Source organism: Bufo bufo, chromosome 1 (genome assembly GCF_905171765.1).
Source record: "Bufo bufo chromosome 1, aBufBuf1.1, whole genome shotgun sequence".
NCBI classification, from domain to species: domain Eukaryota; kingdom Metazoa; phylum Chordata; class Amphibia; order Anura; family Bufonidae; genus Bufo; species Bufo bufo.
Window position 1 is genome coordinate 719,853,130 of NC_053389.1, and position 23,733 is coordinate 719,876,862.

The following is a 23,733-nucleotide window of genomic DNA, read 5'->3' on the forward strand; positions in this document are numbered from 1 at the left end:
TTTTTCTAATTTAAGACGTGTGCCCTCAGACCCCCACCCCCCGTCGCAGTGCGGACCCACTGACTTCAATTTGTATGCGATCCATATGTTGCGGGCAAAGATAGGACATGGTCGTCATGTATGACAAGACCTACCATGTCCTTCTCGGTCCGTGCGGCTGCGCTACAAAAGATAGGACATGTCCTATCATACTATCTTTGACTGCAACATATGGATCGGGGGCCCATTGAAGTCAGTGACTCTGCACCTCGATGGAGGGGGTACACATGTGAATGCACCCTCATACAGAGAATGCTATCAATCTCTGATAACACCTCCCTTTAAAAAGGAGGCACATTAACTATATTAGGGGTTTCCCATTGACAATATTTGTCGCCCATCCACAGGTAATAAATGATCGCTGTAGATCTGACCATTTGGACCCCCCAGTGATAACGCTAATGGAGTTCTCGGAGTTAAATAGTGCAGTGGTGCATGACCACCAGTCTGTTTACTTCTATAGCACTGGCAGAGATTGCCGAGCCTGTATTTGACAATCCCATAGATTTGAATGGAGCGGTGGTCGCTCATGTGCAGAGCCACAGCATTCACAAAGGGGCACCCCTGTTCTTTTTTGCCTGAGGTCCCCAGTGGTCAGACCCTCAGCGATCATAGATTTATCACCTATCCTGTGGATAAATGATAAATGTTGTTGATGGTGGAAAACCCCTTCAGTTTTGGATATTTTTCATGTCTCATAATGAAACATGCCATCACTCCTTGCCTTGATGTTCTCCTGTCCCTTGATCCAAAGGATATAAAATAAGATACACCTTTAAAGGGGTTCTCCGGGATTGTCATACTGATGACCTACTCTCAGGATAGGTCATCAATATGAGATGAACGGGGAGCTGACTACCAGGACCCTTGCCGATCAACTCTCTGAGGAGGCCTCTGCGCCCTGTGAGTGCTTAGGTCTCTTCCTAGGCCATGCGATGCCACATTCATTGATAGCCTTGGTGAATGGGCTGAGCTGCAGTACCAAGCACAACCGCTATCAAATGGAAGGCGCTGTGCTTGGTAAGCAGTGAGGAGGCTGCGGCGCTCACCTCAAACAGCTGATTGGTGGGGGTCCTGGGAGTCGGACCCCAGACAATCTTCTATTGAATACCTATCCTTAGGAGAAGTTATTAATATGATAATCCCAGCGAACCTCTTTAATATATGTGTACCTGAAGGCTCCTTCTCCCCCCTCCAGTGCTACCAGGAATGCAGACTCTGAACGTCCAGCTAAGCTCAAACCCTTAGTCAGTCCCCAGCTAAAGATGGCGGTTGGGGATGACTGAATGCAGATGAACCTACATCAGATTTCTGCAAGACCATTCGTTTCCAGAGCTTAATTCTTATAAATAGGCACGTTCGCCTTTTTGATTTCGCCATTTCTCTGCTTAGTGTCCCTTTATTACTGATGGAGTAAAAAGCTTAGATTTTTCCAGGTACCAAACCAAGGTTGTGAGTAAGAACCCTCCACAAATCCCAGGCCAGAGCCAGCAAAAGGGAAGGCTGGGAGATTCAGGTTGTGACTCTTATTTACTGTTCCTCGCTCTCACAAGCACTGACCTGGATAAACACACTCGGCTGGCACTAATTTCGGAGTTTGTCTCCTTGTATGGAGGCCCCGGGGTTATGAGGCTGCGAGAGAAGGTGTCAGGCAGCCAGGTGCATTAAGCGCGCAGCACGAATCGGTGTCTTGGGAGAGTGCTCCTCTCTGCACTCTTACACTCTTCTGACCTTGACACAAAGAAAGGGACTCACAATGAACCCAGACCTTGACCACCATTCATAGGCGTAAGAAAGAGAACGGTTTTAATTGTGTATATACAGTATTATTACATGGGCGGCAGAAGACGTTGTGGCATACCCTACATTACAGGAAATGTGTCGCCAAAAATGTTATCTGCAAGTTAAAATCAGATAGCAGCACGTATCCTTTTTTTCTAATCTGTTTTTATTTTCTGATTATAGATTTTTTTTATTCTATTTCCTGAAGATGATTATGGGGGCGGCCATCTTGCCTGAGCTGTTTGCCTGAGCTGTTTAAATCACTTTTTTATGTTTAACATTTTTAAATAATTTTTGATGGTTATTTTTCATTTTCCACATCGCTTTTTATATTTAAACTAAAACCAAAGATCCTGCAGTTTTTCCACTGGTCACGATTTCTAATAAATATACCCAGACATATGGCTAGCTCACAGTACAATCCACAGTGTTTATTCCACATTTATATAAATAAAACATTCATATATGTCCACAAGAAAGAAAGCACCGCGGCACTCGACACTGGTCACAAAGCTGCTGTTTGCAGTTTATTTCTTGGTACACATAGTGGAGGCAGACAGAACACAGGTGAATGGATAGGCTACAGCTGTTTCGCGCTGTGTTGCGCTTTGACAAGCCTCCCGCAACACAGCAATCTGCATGCAAACAGACAGCATTTGTAGACGGATTACGGATGCAGATCCGTCTTACAAATGCATTGCAAGAACGAATTCATCTCTCTGGATGTCATCCGGAGAAAAGGATCCGTTATATATTTTCTTCACATTTTTACCACATTTTGCGCCTGTGCAGACCGGAAGGACGGATCCGGCATTGTGGTATTTTTAATGCCGGATCCGGCACTAATGCATTTCAATGTAAATTAATGCCAGATCCAGCATTCTGGCAACTGATCCGGAATTTTGGACGGAGATAATACCGCAGCATGCTGAGGTATTTCCTAAGTCCGAAACGCCGTTCAGTGACTGAACTGAAGACATCCTGAATGGATTTCTCTCCATTCAGAATGCATGGGGATAAAACTGATCAGAAAAACGCTAGTGTGAAAGTACCCGAATAATTGGCCCCACTTCTTGGTCTGTACTGATCACTTTACTGCAGTTACCGCATTCTAATCCTGCCTGTAATGATATCACCTCTGTGTACAGATAAGACTGGATCCACCATTCACAATAGGTGATTGTCAGAGCTTATCTAGTCTTCCCTTGTACAATGACCTCTGCACAGGTCACAGAACATGCCTAGAAAACTCTCCCATAGAAGTCAATGAGATCCCCTCCTGTCCATTGTGTCAGAAAATAAAAACAGATTAGATAAAAAGGAGATGTGATATTATTTGGTTTAAACTGGCAGATAAAATCAGATAGTGACATATTTCCTTTAAGGCAATAACAAAGTTACCAAGTGGACTACCAATATGTCAGCACTTGGTGTTGTCACCTATCCAGAAATGCTCATCATTATCCTATCGGCGGGGTTCTGACACCCTGCATCCCGCTGATCACTTGTTTGGAACTAGCCTGGTGCCGGAGCAGCGCTGAAGAACCAGCTCCCCCCACTACACTGTGGACCGAGCAACTCGGAGAGAACTGATCGGCGGGGCTGCTGGGGGCGTCGTCCCCTACCTATATGATGTTGATAAGGCGGGGCTGCTGGGGGCGTCGTCCCCTACCTATATGATGTTGATAGGGCGGGGCTGCTGGGGGCGTCGTCCCCTACCTATATGATGTTGATAAGGCGGGGCTGCTGGGGGCGTCGTCCCCTACCTATATGATGTTGATAAGGCGGGGCTGCTGGGGGCGTCGTCCCCTACCTATATGATGTTGATAAGGCGGGGCTGCTGGGGGCGTCGTCCCCTACCTATATGATGTTGATAAGGCGGGGCTGCTGGGGGCGTCGTCCCCTACCTATATGATGTTGATAGCCTATACCAGGGGTCAGCAATCTTCGGCACTCCAGCTGTTGTGAAACTACAATTCTCTGCATGCTTCATTCATTTCTATGAGAGTTCTGAGAAGAGCAGAGCATTTATGCATGCTGGGAGTTGTAGTTTCACAACACCTGGAGGGCCAGAGGTTGCCTACCCCCGGCCTATACTGATAATAGGCCATCAGTATGAAAATACTGGACAACTATTCTTGTCCGTTTTGCGGAAAAGAATAGCCATTGCTTTGACAGGGACTGAGGAAAATGCGGCCTTGCACATGGAAGGTATCTGTATTTTCTGGATCCGCGGTTTGATACCGCAAAACGGATACGGTCGTGTGAGTGTAGCCTTACAGTTATGTGATATGTGGCTGTATTATTGATGTCCATTATAACATTGCCTATCTGGATTGTTCTTTTACTCTACAGATTAAGTTCATTATTTTGTTTTTTTTTCCTCCTCCCTCTAGCCGGAGCGGATTGCTGGAGAACAATATGGAATTCACTCTGATGTTTGGAGCTTGGGAATCTCCTTTATGGAGGTGAGAACGCCATGTGCATATAGATATATATGTGTTTGGACACAGTTTAATGTGCGGGGTATTGTATTTTCATTGCTGTTTTATAGCTCTTCCCAGTATGAGAGTAGTACCGATTTTATAAATGGAAGGCACGTCCTGTGGAGGGAATGGACAGTGTTCCAGTTTGTTATAGATTTAATAATTTCACGTATTTTGAAGCCGATCCCCCGAGCACTGACAGTGATGGTTATAATAATAAGTCCATTTATATACAGCTTGGTTCCCTATGGGAGCCAGGCGCATCATTAACACAGTATAAAGGTGACATTTTAAATAATCAGAAGTCAAGCACAGGAATACAATTTATGTGGATTGGCGCACGGTCGTGCAGTGTGTCCCGGTATCCAGGCCTCAGCCCTCCACAATCACCGCATGCTTGGAGCACTGATGAGTCTGGGACAGGTACAAGTGATTACAGGACAGCGAGCTGCACAGAAGAACTTGGGGCTGCTGCATTCCATGATACTGACGACATTGGGCTTTATAAGGAGTGCAATTTGTTCTACTCACAGCAGGGAACCCGTTGAATGACGTGTCCAGTATATAGGGTACAGTTATTAAACTCCTACCCCTATGCTGTGTTGGGGAATATATGAACATTATAGAGGGGGTCACCCCAATTTGGTCCATTTTCTTTGAGACAAATGGGAGAACCACCAACAAGGTATATGTTTATTACATGAAAAGATAAAATATTAGCAGCAAATGGCAACTTCAGTTGTGTTCCAGGGGTTAAAGAAGCTGAATCTGCAGTGATCAGCTGATCATCTTGGTGGCCCTCGTATTAAAAGGGCTGTCTGTGATTAGACAACCCCTATAACCCAATACCTACCTCAAAATATAGCTTAAAGGGGTTATCCCATGACTAATGTAAAAAAAAAAAGAAAATGCCACAAAGAAATTGAATCCAGCCTAAGGCCTCATGCACACGACCGTTTTTTTTTAAGGTCCGCAAAAACGGGGCCCGTAGGTCCGTGATCCACGGACATGAAAAAAATGTCATTTTGGTGTCCGCCTGGCCGTGCGGAGCCAAACGGATCCGTCCTGAATTGCAATGCAAGTCAATGGGGACGGATCCGTTTGACGTTGACACAATATGGTGCAATTGCAAACTGATCCGTCCCCCATTGACTTTCAATGTAAAGTCAGGAGTCCCTTTTAAACCATCGGATCGGAGTTTTCTCCAATCCGATGGTATATTTCAACTTGAAGCGTCCCCATCACCATGGGAACGCCTCTATGTTAGAATATACCATCGGATTTGAGTTAGATTGCGAAACTCAGATCCGACAGTATATTCTAACACAGAGGCGTTCCCATGGTGATGGGGACGCTTCAGGTTAGAATATACTAAAAGAACTGTGTACATGACTGACTGCCCCCTGCGGCCTGGCAGGTGCTGCCAGGCCCAGTTGCTTTTAGGGGGCCCAAGGCAGCTGCCTCTTGAGCCTCACTGGCCAATGGCGTAGCGTGGGGGCCGGGGGGGGGGGGGGGCTGTTGCCCCGGGAGCAAAATTCCAGGGGGCGGTAGCAGGGTCGCACCGCCAATTAGGCAAAGTGAGGCCGATGCCCCCAGGCGGCGTAGCCCTGGTGACAAGTGGGGGGCGGCGGCAGGGCACAGGGAGATGAGCGCTTCCTGAAGCGCTCATCTCCATAGTCATCTGTATCGCCGTCCTCAGTACAGCGAAACAGATAGATGTGCTGCGGCGGGGGAGGGAGAGGCGTCTCCCTTCCCCTTTCCTCTGATAGGCTGCACGCACTAGGCCTGCAGCCTATCAGAGGCCGGTGCAAGCGGCGCGATGATGTCATTGCGCCACCTGAGCCGTACAGCGCGGGACACTGGCCGGAAAAGGCCTGCATCGTATTGCTGCCAGCCTGATGGAGGTAAGTATAAGTGTTTATTTTATTATTTGGTACTACTTACTGGCACATGATTGGGGGGCATCTATGGGGGCACTTGTTACTGGCACATGATTGGGGGGGCATCTATGGGGGTACTTGTTACTGGCACATGATTGGGGGGCATCTATGGGGGTACTTGTTACTGGCACATGATTGGGGGGCATCTATGGGGTACTTGTTACTGGCCCATGATTGGGGGCATCTATGGGGATTCTTGTTACTGGCACATGATTGGGGGGGCATCTATGGGAGTGCTTGTTACTGGCACATGATTGGGGGGCATCTATGGGGGCACTTAGCACATTATTGGGGGGCATCTATGGGGGGGAAATCTTACTGGCACATTATTGGGGGGCACTGTGGGGGCATCTATGGGGGCACTTACTGTCACATTATTAGTGGCACTTTTTACTGGCACATTATTGGGTGGCAGTATGGGGGCACTTCTTACTGGCACATTATTGGAGGAACTATGGGGGCATCTACTAAGGCCACAAAGAAGGGGTATTTTTATGGGAGAAGGGGGGAGAGAAACATTATGGGGGCTTCTACTGAGGCCACAAAGAAGGGGTATTTTATATGGGGGGCTCTGTATAGGGGCATTTTATACTGGGGCACATTATGGTGGGTACTATGGGGAAGGGGAGAGAGGAGTACTATGTGCTCATCTATGGGGGGCACTAAGAAGGGGTATTTTATACTTGCAAATTATGGGGGACACTGAGGGCATCTATTGGGGCACTATATATGGGGCATTTTATACTGGTACATTATGGGGGCACTAGGAAGAAGGGGGAGAGGAGCACTATGGGGGCATTTACTGGGGGCACTATATAGTGGTATTTTATACTGGCATATTATGGGGGCGCTATGGGGACATTAGCTCAACTGGGGGCATTAAAAGGGGGTATTTTTTGCACTGGCACATTATAAGGAGAATTATTACTACTGGGGAGCATTTTGATGGGCTTTATTACTACTGGGAGTCTATAGGGAACATGATTACTAGTATGGGCACTATGGGAGCATTATTACTTCTGGGGCACAGTGGGGACAGGTTGGGGGCACTGTAGGAGCACTATTACTACCATGTGTGCTCTAGCAGAGAATTATTCCTATTGGTGGGACTTTTGGGAGCTGTGGGGGAACCTTGGCACAGTATCCGCTTACCACAATTATTTTTGGGGATGTTATGTTTACACTATTAGTGTCAGGGGCACTATTTGCTGGGCGCAATTATTTTAGGGCACTGTGTGCCAATAATTATTGAAGGGCACTATCTGCATGGTACTACTATTATCAGGGGGTTTATCTGTTTCTGCAGTATAGTATTGGGGAGCACAGCGGCACAGTATTGGGGGTGGTAGGATGATTTGTCCAGAAGATGGGAGGATGATGGAAAAGTAGTAAACTAAGAGACGAGAAATGGCTGAAAAAAGGGTCCAATCTATATTATAGACGGCCCTGCCTGTAGCAGTTAAAAAGAATAGCTAGCTGCTCCCTTGTCTGCAGCAATTTTATCTCCAGCGATTGAATGATTCCAGCAATTCTCCCTTGGCTGTAGTGATTTGGAAGCGATGGGGATCTGGTGCATTATCTGGTTATGCCGGATACAGTCAATGCCAGCAGGCTGCTGCTCTGCCGGAAAAGCTTGTTGAATTTCTGAAGGCAGATGTGAACCTAGCCTGAAAAAAACATTAAAGGTCCCTTTACACTGGGCAATGTGCAAGCAGATTGTCAGGAAGGAAGCGTTCCTTCCTGACAATCTGCTGGTCGCTAGCGATGGGGACCGGTGCTAATGCCATCACTCTTCCCCATACAGACCTCTTGTTACCCGGCAAGAGATCAGGTTTAGGCTACTTTCACATTAGCGTTTTGTGTGGATCCGTCATGGACAGATCTGTTCAGATAATACAACCATCTGCATCCGTTCAGAACGGATCCGTTTGTATTATCTTTAACATAGCCAAGACGGATCTGTCTTGAACACCATTGAAAGTCAATGGAGGACGTATCCGTTTTCGATTGTGTCAGTGAAAACGTATCCGTCCCCATTGACTTACATTGTGTGCCAGGATGGATCCGTTTGGCTCAGTTTCATCAGACAGACACCAAAACACTGCAAGCAGCGTTTTGGTGTCCGTCTCCAAAGCGGAATGGAGACTGAACTGATGCAAACTGATGCATTCTGAGCGGATCCTTTTCCATTCATAATGCATTAGAATGCAAACTGATCCGTTTTGAACCGCTTGTGAGAGCCTTAAACGGATCTCACAAACGGAAAGCCAAAACGCGTGTGTGAAAGTAGCCTTACACAGCACAATCTGCCACCAGGAAATGAGCATTTTTGTGCTGCAATAACGATCCAATTACCTGATGAATGAGTGTTTCACTCGTTCATCGGGTAATCGGCGGTGCATTTACACCGCCCGATCATCGCTAAAGAGTGTTACCATGAACGCCTGTTGGCGATGATCTTTTCAATTCAATGTGTTTTATCCACTAGTAGAAGTAGCATTAATCTGAGAAGATCTCTAAATCAGTCAAAGTCCATTGAGGACTATTTTTAAGCTGCTTCTCGGTTCTGTTTCTAGTAAAGCTGGATGACGACCATTATGGCTGGCTAGTAAAGCTTCTCAGACTTGGGGTCCATTCACACGTCTGTGGAATGGGTCCGCATCCGTTCCGCAATATCTGGAACGGGTGCGGACCTATTCATTCTTAATGGGGCAGGAATGGATGCGGAGATCACACTATGTGCTCTCCGCATCCGCATTTCCGGATCTCGGCCCTGATCTTCTGGTCCGCAGCTCCGGAAAAAAATTGAACATGTCCTATTCTTGTCCACAATTGCAGACAAGAATAGGCAGTTCTATGGGGGTGCCGGCCGGGTGTATTGCCGATCTGCAATATACTACGGACGTGTGAATGGATCCTAATTTTGACGTAGAATACTTAATTAACTTTATGGGTATTTTTTTATTTTTTTTAACGATTATATTAAATGCAAGTTAGTCTCAGTAATCAGTGATGGTCAGTTCGCAGTGTTCGCCGGCGAACACATGCGATCTGCCATCTTGACTCACAAGTCCGGCGATGCAGAGGTCCTTACCTGTGCCTGCACCGAGAGCTGCTCTGAAACACATGCGGTCACCGGGAGCAGGCAGTTCTGAGAACCGCCTCCAGGGGCCTTCATCGGGCTGTTCTCGGAACTGCCTGCTCCCGGTGACCGCATGTGTTTCAGAGCGGCTCACAGCGCAGGCACAGGTAAGGACTTACCTCTGCATCGCCGGACTTGGGAATAAAGATGGCAGATCGCATGTGTTCCTCGGCGAACACTGCAAACTGGCCATCACTGTCAGTAATCCTGCTCCTGATGCTGCCTATAATCCTTCCTCCGGTCTGTTCTTAAAGGCTATATACACCTTTTGGGGGCAATTTTTTTATTATTGCATTATACTCATTTTGAGCTAAAAAATTCTTTTTTTAAATAGGTCTTTATTGCAAATATGGAGCCCCATTTTCTGTACAGGGTTGAGATGCTCTAATAGAGGGATCTAAATTTTCTCTCTGCTCCGTCAGCCAGCTATTTAATCTGACGGGCTCCTTATCTTTGTTCTCTGACCTTATAAATGCTCATTATATCTCAGTTCTTATCTTACTGATAAGAATGTGGCTTAAATAAGTGTTTACGACCTCTTAGTAAAGGGTTATTAGATGACCGCACAAAGTGAAAGTAAAAAGTGCATTCACACAGTTAGACAAACAATTAACCCTCTGTGACAGAATGGCTCAATATTTTTAATAAAGAGGAATTGCAAAAAAAAATGTACCCAAAAATTAGTAAAATGCAATGCTAAAAAAAAAATTGCCTCCGTAGGTGTACTTTGTTAACACTGGAGTAAAATTATAGGGAAACATGGTATATATACTTTTATTATTTTATACTTGTTAGGGCTCTTTCACACTTGCGTTCTTGTCTTCCGGCATAGAGTTCCGTCGTCGGGGCTCTATGCCGGAAGAATCCTGATCAGGATTATCCCCATGCATTCTGAATGGAGTGAAATCCGTTCAGGATGCATCAGGATGTCTTCAGTTCCGGAACGGAACGTTTTTTGGCCGGAGAAAATACCGCAGCATGCTGCGCTTTTTGCTCCGGCCAAAAATCCGGAACACTTGCCGCAAGGCCGGATCCGGAATGAATGCCCATTGAAAGGTATTGATCCGGATCCGGCCTTAAGCTAAACGTCGTTTCGGCGCATTGCCGGATCCGACGTTTAGCTTTTTCTGAATGGTTACCATGGCTGCCGGGACGCTAAAGTCCTGGCAGCCATGGTAATGTAGTGGGGAGCGGGGGAGCAGTATACTTACCGTCCGTGCGGCTCCCCGGGTCGCTCCAGAGTGACATCAGGGGCGCCCCAGGCGCATGGATGACGTGATCACATGGCACGTCATCCATGCGCATGGGGCGCTCTGACGTCATTCTGGAGCGCCCCGGGAGCCGCACGGACTGTAAGTATACCGCTCCTCGCTCCCCACTACTACTATGGCAACCAGGACTTTAATAGCATCCTGGCTGCCATAGTAACACTGAACGCATTTTGAAGACGGATGCGTCTTCAAATGCTTTCAGTTCACTTGCGTTTTTCCGGATCCGACGTGTAATTCCGGCAAGTGGAGTACACGCCGGATCCGGACAACGCAAGTGTGAAAGAGGCCTTATGCTATGAGTAAGGGCATATGCCCGAAACATGTAAGGGTACTTTCACACTAGCATTTTTCTTTTCCAGCATAGAGTTCCGTCCTAGGGGCTCAATACCGGAAAAGAACTGATCAGTTTTAACTTCATGCATTCTAAATGGAGAGAAATCCGTTCAGGATGCATCAGGATGTCTTCAGTTCAGTCTTTTTGACTGATCAGGCAAAAGATAAAACCACAGCATGCTACGGTTTTATCTCCGGCCCAAAAAACTGAACACTTGCCTGAATGCCGGATCCTGCATTTTTTTCCATAGGAATGTATTAGTGCCGGATCCGTCATTCAAAATACCAGAATGCAGGATCCATCCTTCGCATGCGCAGACCGGAAAAAAGGTGAAAAAAATAAATGCCGGATCCGTTTTTCCAGATGACACCGGAAAGACGGATCCGGCATTTCTATGCATTTGTAAGACTGATCAGGCATTTTTCAGACTGATCAGGATCCTGATCAGTCTTACAAATGCCATCAGTTGGCATACGTTTTGCCAGATCGGCAACGGAACTGCTTGCCGGATCACTCTGCCGCAAGTGTAAAAGTACCCTAAGCTGGAGTGTTTTTAATATTTTTTTTTCATTTCTTCTGAGCAAATAAAGTACCCTGTTTTTATCGAGTGCCGGATCAACCTACCGTATGTTTTGTCCATAAACATGGAAAAAGTTGCAGTTCACATTCCAAAATGTTCCAAAATGGGCTGATCTTGGGTCTTCTGTCCCCCACACCCTCCATTATAAACTTTCACATTTAAAGGGGTTGTGTGACTGTTTAAAACTGATGACTTATCCTTGTTGTTACTGGTGCGGGTCCAACTCATTGGAGCACCGCAGCCTCTTCAAACAGCTGATTGGCAGGGGTGTCGGACCCCAGTGATTAAATATTGATGAGTTATCCTGGGGATAGGTCACCAGTATACTTGGACAACCCCTTTAAAGAATTTTCTAAAGAATGGGATTTGAATCCTAGGCAGCATAAAATACTGATAGACTGTGCTTCATTGACAGGTCTCACTTTACTTCTATATATAGGGAGAGACCTGGCAATGAGTGGACAGGAATAACCCAGAAGGTAGTCACCACCATAGCTTTTTACACTGTTTCTGTTTTCATCCCAGCCAACTGTGCTTGTTAACAAATCCGTACTCCCCTACTCCCCGCCATTCCGTTTGTTTCCTGGCTCCCCTCACTGGTTTTTCAGTCCCTGTCTGTTTCTACATGGACAAGGTCACGCGTACCACTGCAGCCAATGGTTGGCCTCAGCAGTGACTTTTCCCCAAGTTTCACATCTTTGCCAGGTCATGAGGCATGTTACTACTGAGGCCAGTGATTTACTGCAGTGCTGCATGTCACCCCGCCCATGCAGAAGTTAACAGATGGGGATTAGAAAACCAGTAAAGAGCCGAAATGGTGGGGACTAGGCGGGCATAGATTTTTCCAGTGGCACAGCTGGGTGAGGTGCAAATAAAAAAAATAAAGAAGACGGACAACCCCTTGAAAGGAGCTTTCCAGGCATTTCAAAATCCTGGAAAAGAGAGGGAAGGTGATAAAATAACAAAATAAATGATACTTGCCTGGAAAAACCTTCCACTGATCTTTTTACATGGCCTGAATTGATGACTTTCTGACCACTGCAGTCAATCACTGGACATGGTTGCAGTGGTCATGTGCAGGTGGTCGCAATGTCATCCCTGCTTGACAGCTAGAGCGGAGGTAGCACCAGAGAGGTGGGGGATTTTCCAGGTGAGTAATACTTTGTATATATTTATCATATCCCTTGTATTTTGAAAACCCCATTGAAGTCTATGGGGAAAGTTATATATTTATCATATCCCTTGTATTTTGAAAACCCCATTGAAGTCTATGGGGAAAGTTATATATTTATCATATCCCTTGTATTTTGAAAACCCCATTGAAGTCTATGGGGAAAGTGCGGTGCATCAGCTGCGGAGCCGCACAAACAATTGGCCTGCTGGAAATGTTAAAATTCGCCTGGTAGGTCTATTTCCGTGCATACAAAATACGCACCGCGTACATGAGGTTTGACAAATCCCATTCACTTTGCTGGTAAAATATACTACACTGTATGGCAATCTGTGCAGAAAACAATCCACATCCCGGGCAGGTACCTTTAATGGTTACTAAATCGCCATTTGCTCTGAATGGTTCTACTTGTTTCTTACCCAGTAAATATTCGCCCAGTAAAGAGTCGCTGGTTTCTCTAAGTTGTATTTAATCAGCCAAGTGTTAAATTAGGACATTTACATCTTAATTAAAGTATGGTAAGGCAGTGAATAAGACTATTGCACGTTATCCTTGTGATGTACAATACTAAGCACAGTGCAGCCAGCCACTCAGGGGCCAGGGGGCTCGGTGACACTCGCTGACCTCACTAGGTGTTGATTTTGGGGGCAATTTAGGTGCACAATTAACTGGCAGCACCTCTGGCTGTGAATTAATAGTTGCTTGCAGAATATCCCCCCTCCTCTTCTGTCACCAACGCTGAGAACGCTGTGGCTGCCTTGAGGAGGGCTATCCATCACTCACTGACCAGAACTTCCATAATTAGCGAATGTTATGGCCCTGTGCTCCAGCGACTCAGAAGCTGGCGCTCGAGCCGCAGACAAACTTTGCTGGAGTAAAACTCTGAGATGATTTATCCAGCGGCTGCGCAGGGACATGGAGCGGGGGGCTGCAGGACGTCTGTGAAGTGTAAGCGAAGGTTCACTCAGGCCCGACTGGGACTTCCATGCATCAAACTCAGGCAGCCAATGCAGCTTGTGTGTGAGCCATAAGATAAATAAGGCAATTATAGCGGCTCCGTTAGGTTACAGTGTGAATGGGAGCTGGTCTCCGTCCAGCGGGGTGGGCAGAGCGGAGCAAGGCTTTTAAACAAGAACTGTAGACTTTGGATGCACAGAGAATGATATGCTGTGCTCTGACATTATGTGCAAAGGATTTCCCAATTTTAAGAGGTTATTCAGAAGCTGCATCAGACAGCCGAACTGATATTAGATGTTACATTGACTTTTTTTTTTTAGATTTCAGGTTTATTTGTTTTTTATTGTGCAGTTTTCAGAATTGGATTCTCGCTATACAAAGATGTGCAGATTGTGTAAAACTAGGGCTCCTGAAAGCATATGCAGATAACATTCGTCATGTTTAGCAAATGTGAGACCTTTTTGGGACTGATGGCAGCATTCATGACACGGCTTCTTTTTTATTACAGGATCTGTAATGTAGGTGATGGTTTCCTTTATACACTGCCTGTCCAAAAAAAAATTAGTCTCCACCAAAAAATAAAAACGGTCACACACGCCTTTACCTTTGATTACGGCACGCATTCGCTGTGGCATTGTAAGCTTCTGCAATGTCACAAGATTTATTTCCATCCAGCGTTGCATTCATTGTTCATCAAGATGTTGCATTGATGATGGTGGAGTCTGACTGCTGCGCAAAGCCTTCTCCAGCACATCCCAAAGATTCTCAATGGGGTTAAGGTCTGGACTCTGTGGTGGCCAATCCATGTGTGAAAATGATGTCTCATGCCCCCTGAACCACTCTTTCACAATTTGAGCCCGATGAATCCTGGCATTGTCATCTCGGAATATGCCCCGTGCCATCAGGGAATAAAAAATCCATTGATGGAATAACCTGGTCATTCAGTATGTTCAGGTAGTCCGCTGACCTCATTCTTGGAGCACATACTGTTGCTGAACATAGACCTGACCAACTGCAGCAACCCCAGATCATAGCACTGCCCCCACAGGCTGGTACAGTAGGCACTAGGCATGATGGGTGCATCACTTCATCTGCTTCTCTTCTTACCCTGATGCGCCCATCACTCTGGAACAGGGTCAATCTGGACTCATCAGACCACATGACCTTCTTCCATTGCTCCAGAGTCCAATCTTTATGCTCCCTAGCAAATTGAAGCCTTTTTTTCTGGTTTTCCTCATTGATTAGTGGTTTTCTTACGGCTACACAGCTGTTCAGTCCCAATCCCTTGAGTTCCCTTCGCATTGTGCGTGTGGAAATGCTCTTACTTTTACTATTAAACATAGCCCTGAGTTCTACTCTTGTTTTTCTTCTATTTGATTTCACCAAACGTTTATGTGATCGCCGATCACGATCATTCAGGATTATTTCCCCGCCACATTTCTTCCTCAAATACGATGGGTCCCCACTATCCTTCTAGTTTTTAATAATGCGTTGGACAGTTCTTGACCCAATTTTAGTAGTTTCTGCAATCACCTTAGATGTTGTCTCTGCTTGATGCATGCCAATGATTTGACTCTTCTCAAACAGACTAACATCTTTTCCATGACCACGAGATGTGTCTTTCGACGTGGTTGTTTAAGAAATGAGAAGCAACTCATTGTACCAGTTGGGGTTAAATAACTTATTTCCAGCTGAAAGATAATCGCCCATGCAGTAATTATCCAATAGGAGGCTCATAGCTATTTGCTTAGTTAAATCCAGGTGGTGACTTTTTTTTGGGACAAGCAGTGTATTACGAAATGAAACTTTTTTACATTTATTTTTAAATTGGCTTGACTAATGGACTTCTAATGGATTGGTCGATTTTCTATTTTTTACTGAATAGAATAGCAGGCTATACTACTTCGGCCCTATTTTTGTTCCGCACCCGATCCACATGTTTGAGGATCCATTTATTTCAACGGGGCTGCAAAAAAATTAGGACCGCACACCTGGCCACTAACTTCCATGGTCAGAAAGCTGTGATGCCCTGTGTGTACTGACCACTTTCTGTCACATTCAGCAGTAACATTCTCATCCAATTATTAGGTTAGCCTTCACCCACATGCATCAATGAGTCTTAAGGCTGTATTACACAGCCCGATGTGACAGACGATTGTCAGGAGGGAAGTGTTCCCTCGCCAGCGGAGGAGCCCGCTGCTGTTACATGCAGCGATCTCCTCCGCAGCATGAGGAGGAGCGATCACTATGCCATCGCTTGTCCCCATGCTGTATAGTGGTTTGCCGGCGGCAGATTGTTGTTAGACAGCACAATCTTCCGCCTGCAAACGATAATTTTTAAACATGTCAAAAGATTTGGATTTCCCGATGATCGATCTTGTTGATCGCACTAACAGCGACAGTATTACACTGCCAGATGATCGCTAGCGAGCATTCATGCGAGTGCTCGTTAGTGATTTATCTGGTAAAAAATCGGGCAGTGTAATGCAGGGTTCAGGCTCAGCTCATGGTCCTGTCACCTGTTCACTGATTGTCCTTCCACGGACCACGTTTAGTAGGTATTGACCACAGCATGCCAGAAACACCACACAAAAGCAGCTGTAATGCTATAATCCAGTCATCTAGCTAATACAATTTCCCCTTGTCAGAGTTCCTCAGTTCCTTACGCTTGACCATGTTTACTGTTTTCTTGCTGCCCTAGGGCTTAGGCACACGAACGCATACGGCCCGTGCCCGCATTGTAGCTCTCAAACAGCGGGTCCGTAATATATTGACACCAGCCGCGTGCGCTCCGTATCACGGATGCAGACCCATTTACATGAATGGGTCTGCAATCCACAAGATACGGAGTCTACGGAGCGGAAGCACACAAAAGCACTAAGGAGCGCTTCCATAGCATTTCAGTCCGTGAATCTGCACCACAGAAATCAGCAGTGGGGACTGGATATTGCAGTTCGCGGACCCATTCAAGTGAATGGGTCCGTATCCGCAAATGGCCGGTGCAGTCTGCATTATTGGCGCTATTTGAGGTCTGCAGCACGGGCCGCACGCGTTCGTGTGCATGAGCCCTAAGGGTGAATTCACACATGGTATCAGTTTTACACCATGGACAAGTGTACAATAAAAGCTTAGGATATAGAACAGCGGCTCACCCCAAACACTCCCAAAAGACCAGGTGCTCACTCCACGGAACCACCTGAATCCAGAGAAAATGATGCAAAAAGTATAAACAATAGGAGGGCACTCGAAGTATCCGGGACCACCAGAAAACAAATGTCTATTACCACATTTAATATAAAAAGTTAATAACATAAAATAGTACATACATGAGATAAAATGTAATACAGTCTTTGCTTCGCCGCCCGGCCTCACCTCGGCATCCCGTGTGGTCTCTAGGTCTGATACGCGGCGTCCCACGTGACCTGGCGGCACACCACGTGATACACGCGGCTCGTTAGGGAACAGCTCGATTAGTGCTATGTTGGGTCCTAAAGTCCGGACCATGCGATTGTCCACAAATCCAGTCAATAGAGATCCAGGGGGCTACCTATTGGTATCAGCACCTCAGGAACTCGACAGGGGGACTTAAAGGAAAAAAAGGACTTTGCTGTCTCGAACCGGACGCGTTTCAGGGATCACACCCTTTCCTCAGCGTATCAGACCTAGAGACCACACGGGACGCCACGGTGAGTCCGGTCGGCGAAGCAAAGACTGTTTTCCATTTCTGCCAAGCAAAAGAAGAGTGGTATCGTACCTTGCCCCATGGGGCTATACTCATCGATATAACATCGCTACGCTACCTATGGCAGTGCGGCCTAAGTTATAGACCAACACCAGTATAGATTCCCAGAGGACATTACATTGGGATCCAGAGTACCTACCCAGGATCTAGCCCACAGTTTGCAAGAGCGGCTACTACATTACCTGTGTGGTACCATCGCATTGCTTGCTCGGTGCCATCCAGGCGTTTTATGCCGAATAGGGCACATTCATACCACGCTTGTATGGTATTACATTTTATCTCATGTATTTACTATTTTATGTTATTAACTTTTTATATTAAATGTGGTAATAGACATTTGTTTTCTGGTGGTCCCGGACACTTTGAGTGCCCTCCTATTGTTTATACTAAGTGTACAATAAAATCCTTGAGAATTTTGATTCAGCTTTTCATCTAGTTGTTGGGGATTTCATCCTTTCATGCAAACTGCAAAATCGGCAGCTGTTCCACGGCAAATACATATCAAAATGCACATTTAAGACATGACACTTTTTCTGTCGAATGTGTTCATGGTGTAAAATGATTTCTCCTGTGAGTCCACCCCAATATATTCCACTTCTTGAGCGGCGCCATTGTCATGAGATAACCAGTGCTACTCACTGGTTGTCAATGGTTGTAAGTACGACGGAAGGAGGGTATATAATTTTCTCCAGTCCTTCCCTACCCCTAAGCCTCGTCACACTCCGTTCTGTCAGTCTCCTTCCCTCTCGCATCCTCCCTTCGGCTGCTGTATGTCCTACATCCTGTCCTGACCCGCCAGGCTCCCATGTTCGGTCACTAGTCACACGCGGTGCCCTGCTACAGGTCAGGCCGTTGTCCCCTCCATCCGTCTGTGTTCCGGGCTCTGGTGCCCCTCCACAGGGGTCAGAGCCTCTGCTCGCTGCCAGCTAATAGTGTTATACATTAAACATGGAGCTTCCTTGCCCCCTCGCTGTTCAGGCTTTGTTCTAAACCCCCAGACACACTGTGCATTTGCAGCCTGTACACATCAGATTACATTCATTTGTAATTCCTTCACTTGCTCTCTCGGCCTCATTCACAGTCGCTGTACCGCTGCCCCTGTAATCGCTCACTCGGTGAACTGTTGCAGCTCCATGGGAGGCACCCACACGAGTTACCTGCCCGGCAAGTAGCATGATTAACCCCTTTCCTCCCAAGGAGCAGGCTATCCGTACAAACGCGGTGACTTCCTGACGCCACCAGCGCCCATGTGTTATGTGATGAACCCGCTCAGTCTACCATTGTGCTCGGCCTCCAGCCTTTAAGTCAGTACTTAATTAAGAAAATCCTTTGCAGTTCATGAGCACATCACTTTCTTCCCCTGCTCTCTCTGCCCAGCAATAAAATACCCCTCCTGTCTGGGTGACCCTCCCTGAAACACACAGGCAGAATTAAGAAGGCCATAAAGGCTTCATTAAATCTGAAGCACATTTTATACACTGCAATGTCTGCAGGCTGTGCCTGAACCTTGTACCATGCTCTCCGCAGACCCTCCTTCCCAATACTTCAGCCATTAAGACTTGGGAGAACTAATAATTAAGAAGAATCTAGATGTAGATGGGAAATGGGAGGTTATTAACAACTTTTTTTTTTTTTTTTGCTTAGGCCGCATCTATTATGTTCAGTGTGCAATAAAATGCATTTCCGCAAAGGAAATTTAACTGCAGATTTGCCACGGCTTTCACCTTATGCCTTGCAAAGGGTGAACTCTGCAGCATAAATTCACATGCTGCGGATGCAAAATCCGTACCGCAGATAACTTTACATTGCAGATTTTTTTTCTTTTTGCAGGGGGTGGATGAGATTTCTTAAAATCTCAACCATTTTCCAGTGTACCTGCTACGTGTGAACATATAGATTTTTATGGTAAACAACCTATCCACGGTAGATTCATGTGTGAAGGAAAGCAAATGCCAGTTTATTAATACTGATGATCATTGTAGCGGACCATGCACAGTCCTTGCTCCAGCAGCAGAAGCAGAACCTCTGCGCTTGCGCCACTACTCAGTACAGCAGCGCAAGCTTGAGAACATCAGGGCTGGCCGAGATGTCCGACTGTGTCAGGGGGAACATCCTATGGGTCAGGGACACCTCGATACAGGTGTAGAACTCAGCTTGATGAGACAAATCGATTTGTACAAATTGATCTGCCCATCTCTAATAATACTCCATACTAAGTTCTCTCGGAAGTAAATTTTATATATCTTTTCTTATTTTTCTGCAGCTCGCACTTGGGAGATTCCCGTACCCACAGGTAAGTTGCGTTTGTGTCACCAGAAAATAAAAAATACATATCCATCAGTGTTGGCGGTACATGTCTTTGTTTTTTGTCCTGTAAGCAGTCTTCAATAATTATTCTTATGCTGCGTCCTGTTTACACCGTTTATAAGATTTATATGTTTTGCATTACATATCACAGAGAAAAATGACATTCCATATAAAACTTAACTTTTACTTATTGATAGTAAAATACTACCCCATATATATAAAACATATACCGGTAATAACACACACTGCCAGATAAATAGGCAAAGCCTTATTTTGGACGTATCCAAGATAGTATAATCCTAAAGGAAAAAGGATGCAACAACTTAGGCTACTTTCACACTAGCGTTCGGATCGGGTCCGTCTGATGTTTCATCAGACGGATCCGCTCCTATAATGCAGACGTTCGCATCCGTTCAGAACGGATCCGTCTGCATTATAACTTAGAAAAATTTCTAAGTCAGAAAGTAGCCTGAGCGGATCCGTTCAGACTTTACATTGAAAGTCAATGGGGAACGGATCCGCTTGAAGATTGAGCCATATGGTGTCATCTTCAAGCGGATCCGTCCCCATTGACTTCCATTATAACTCTGGACGAATCCGCTCGCCTCCGCACGGCCAGGCGGACACCCGAATGCTGCAAGCAGCGTTCAGGTGTCCGCCTGCTGAGCGGAGCGGAGGCTGAACGCTGGCAGGCGGATGCATTCTCAGTGGATCCGCCTCCATTGAGAATGCATCAGGGCTGGACGGCTGCGTTCAGGACCGCTCGTGAGCCCCTTCAAACGGAGCTCACGAGCGGACACCTGAACGCAGGTGTGAAAGTAGCCTAACAGTTTGGAGACCGAGGGCTTGAATAGCGTATATATAAGAGAGGTGAAGTCAGGACAAGGGAGGGGGAAAGAAAACCTGATGTAACCCTTGACACTACCCCTGCCTAAAGGCGGAGCACCCGCCCCACCTCTCAGTGGCTAAGCCCTCGCTGACACCTACTGTAACCCTGCCGATGGATATGACAGCTGCTTGTCGCATTCGCCCTAAAAGGGGCGACCCAACCTCTCGGTGGCTAAGCCCTCGCTGACACCTACTGTAACCCTGCCGATGGATATGACAGCTGCTTGTCCCCGGACAAGCAGCTGTCATATCCATCGGCGGGGTTACAGTAGGAGTCAGCGAGGGCTTAGCCACTGAGAGGTGGGGTCGCCCCTTTCGGAGCGGGTGCTCCGCCTTTAGGCAGGGGTAGTGTCAAGGGTTACATTAGGGTTTCCCCCCCCCATCCCCCCCCACACCTTGTCCTGACTTCACCTCTCTTATATATACGCTATTCAAGCCCTTGGTCTCCAAACTGTAAGTTGTTGCATCCTTTTTCCTTTAGGATTATACTATCTTGGATACGTCCAAAATAAGGCTTTGCCTATTTATCTGGCACAGTGTGTTATTATATGTTTTATATATATGGGGTAGTATTTTAATATCAATAAGTAAAAGTTAAGTTTTATATGGAAAGTCATTTTTCTCTGTGATATGTAATTTGGTACTTTTCAAACCCTATAGTTTATTTCAGTGATAATTATGTTTTGCATTAGCAGCAGTGAATGGAGGTGTTGAATGGAATACCCCACAACCCTGTATCTTCAGGAAATGTCAGGGGGAGATGCACAAAGCCATGTTTCTTGGCGTCAAAGCAAAATGAACCAGAGTGTGTGTGCACACCATCCCTTCCCATAATCTGTTGTGTTATCCTGCCTATCTCGTCTCCAGCAGTACAATAGACCGTCATTCTCTAATTATCCTGCAGTGGGCAATTAAATATGGAATATATTGATTGTCTGCGATAGGTGTCCCATTTTCTAGGTATGCCTGCAGGATACAAACATTGATTTACTACCCTCAGGTGGGGATCCAACACCCCACACCCGCGCTGATGATGTATTTTTGGCTGCCGCTGGCATTCTGAAGCTCAGTTCCCAATTACTTGAAGGAGAACTAAGCTGGAGAACCCCGGCCTGGTCACTACATAGCGTACTAAGATGCTTGTGTAGTGACATGGTCAGCTCTCAAAAAGCAGGTGGACAAACAAAAACATAGAAATTGTTATAAACTCTAAGCATTGATTTAAGCAAGAATGAGTTGCCATCAGTCAAGATTTGGCCCAGATATCCAGCATGAACTGAAGAAGGCTGTATGGTCTCTAGCACTCTGGCAGCACAAAACAGCTGATCGGTGGGTGTTCCGGGTGTCAGACCACTACTGATCTGATATTGGTATCCAGTCTGATATTGCTGACCTATCTGGACGATAGACCATCAATATCTGTAATCCAGAGAACCCCTTTTTTCACAAATCTTGGTCTGTGAAGCAGCCATTACTTACACCATGACAGAATCCAACAGACCCCATAAAAAGTCACTGAGGTTTGTCAGGCACCACTTGTGTTCATCATGTGGTGGATGTGGCTTTCCTTTGTGTCTTCTGCTCCTATGATAGAATAGAAAATCAGTTTAACTTAAATATGTCTGCATGGTACAAGGGAACATAATTAGTACAATAGTATGACTATTGTGTGTTCCCATAATGTTATTTTCCCAAAAACCTTTAGGACTACAAAATAATTCAGAGTCTGGATCTTTGTAGGCCTGTGAGTGAGTAGTAAGCCTTCTCACTGACTTAGTTCAAAATACCTTGAACTAAACTTCATGAAAATGCCATTATGTGTTGCATATTGAGAGAGGAAACCTTATTATTTTGCCATTTCCATAATTCCTTGATATGTTACCATCCTCGTAAATTCAAGACATATCCTAGAAGGAGCTCCATCACTATATGGCTTCATTGAGCAGGTTAGTAACTCTACATCATGGGTGTCAAACATGCGGCCCGCAATGAATATCTTTGCGGCCCGGCAAAGATGCACTGCTATGTATGAGCCGGGAGAGAGGAGGGGCTGGAGTCCGTAACTAGGGGCGGGGCCCGGTGCAGTCACTGTACTCTTACACCGGGCCCCGCCGCTCACCAAAGTATTTATAAACGTGAATCCTTATCTGTTATTAAGTTGAACTAACGCTGCCCTCTCCCCTGTTCCCATGTTCCCCTGTATCCCCATAGCACTTACTTAAGCTTCAATAGCAGGCAGAGCGGACGGCAGCAGTAACGTCACTCACTGACGTCGAGCGCCTGCTCCGCCCACTTTATGAATGAAGCAGGCGGAGCAGACGCGCAACGTCAGTGAGTGACGTTACTGGTGCCGTCCGCTCTGCCTGCTATGGAAGCGTGTTCGTAAGTGCTGTGGGGATACAGGGGAACATGGGAACATGGGAGAGCGCAGCGTTAGTCCAACTTAATAACAGGATAAGGATTCACGTTTATAAATACTTCGGTGAGCGGCGGGGCCCAGTGTATTGGGGGACACTGTTATGAGGGGGATCTGTGGATGACCTATAGCAGTGTCATCCACAGATCCCCCCCATAACAGTTCCATCCACAGATCCCCCGACCTCATAACAATGCCATCCACAGATATCCCACCCCATAGCAGTACCATCCACAGATATCCCACCTCATAACAATGCCATCCACAGATCCCCCATAACAGCACCATCCACAGATCCCCCACCCCATAACAATGCCATCCTCAGATCCCCCCACCCCATAACAATGCCATCCACAGATATCCCACCCCATAGCAGTACCATCCACAGATCCCCATAACAGTGCTATCCACAGATCCCCATAACAGTGCTATCCACAGATCCCCATAACAGTGCCATCCACAGATCCCCCATAACAGTGCCATCCACAGATCCCCCATAACAGCACCATCCACAGATCCCCCATAACAGTGCCATCCACAGATCCCCCATAACAGTGCCATCCACAGATCCCCCATAACAGTGCCATCCACAGATCCCCCATAACAGTGCCATCCACAGATCCCCCATAACAGTGCCATCTACAGATCCCCCATAACAGTGCCATCCACAGATCCCCC

General features: G+C 46.3%; 1 protein-coding gene across 1 annotated transcript in view; it reads left to right on the forward strand.

The window, feature by feature from the left end:
• Window positions 1-23,733, forward strand: part of MAP2K5 (mitogen-activated protein kinase kinase 5) — a 147,753-nt gene that overhangs the window by 92,300 nt on the left and 31,720 nt on the right. Inside the window, exons 16-17 of the mRNA XM_040414314.1 lie at window positions 4,218-4,289; window positions 19,708-19,737. Coding sequence (XP_040270248.1) covers window positions 4,218-4,289; window positions 19,708-19,737 — 102 coding nt within the window. The remainder of the gene's footprint in view (window positions 1-4,217; window positions 4,290-19,707; window positions 19,738-23,733) is intronic.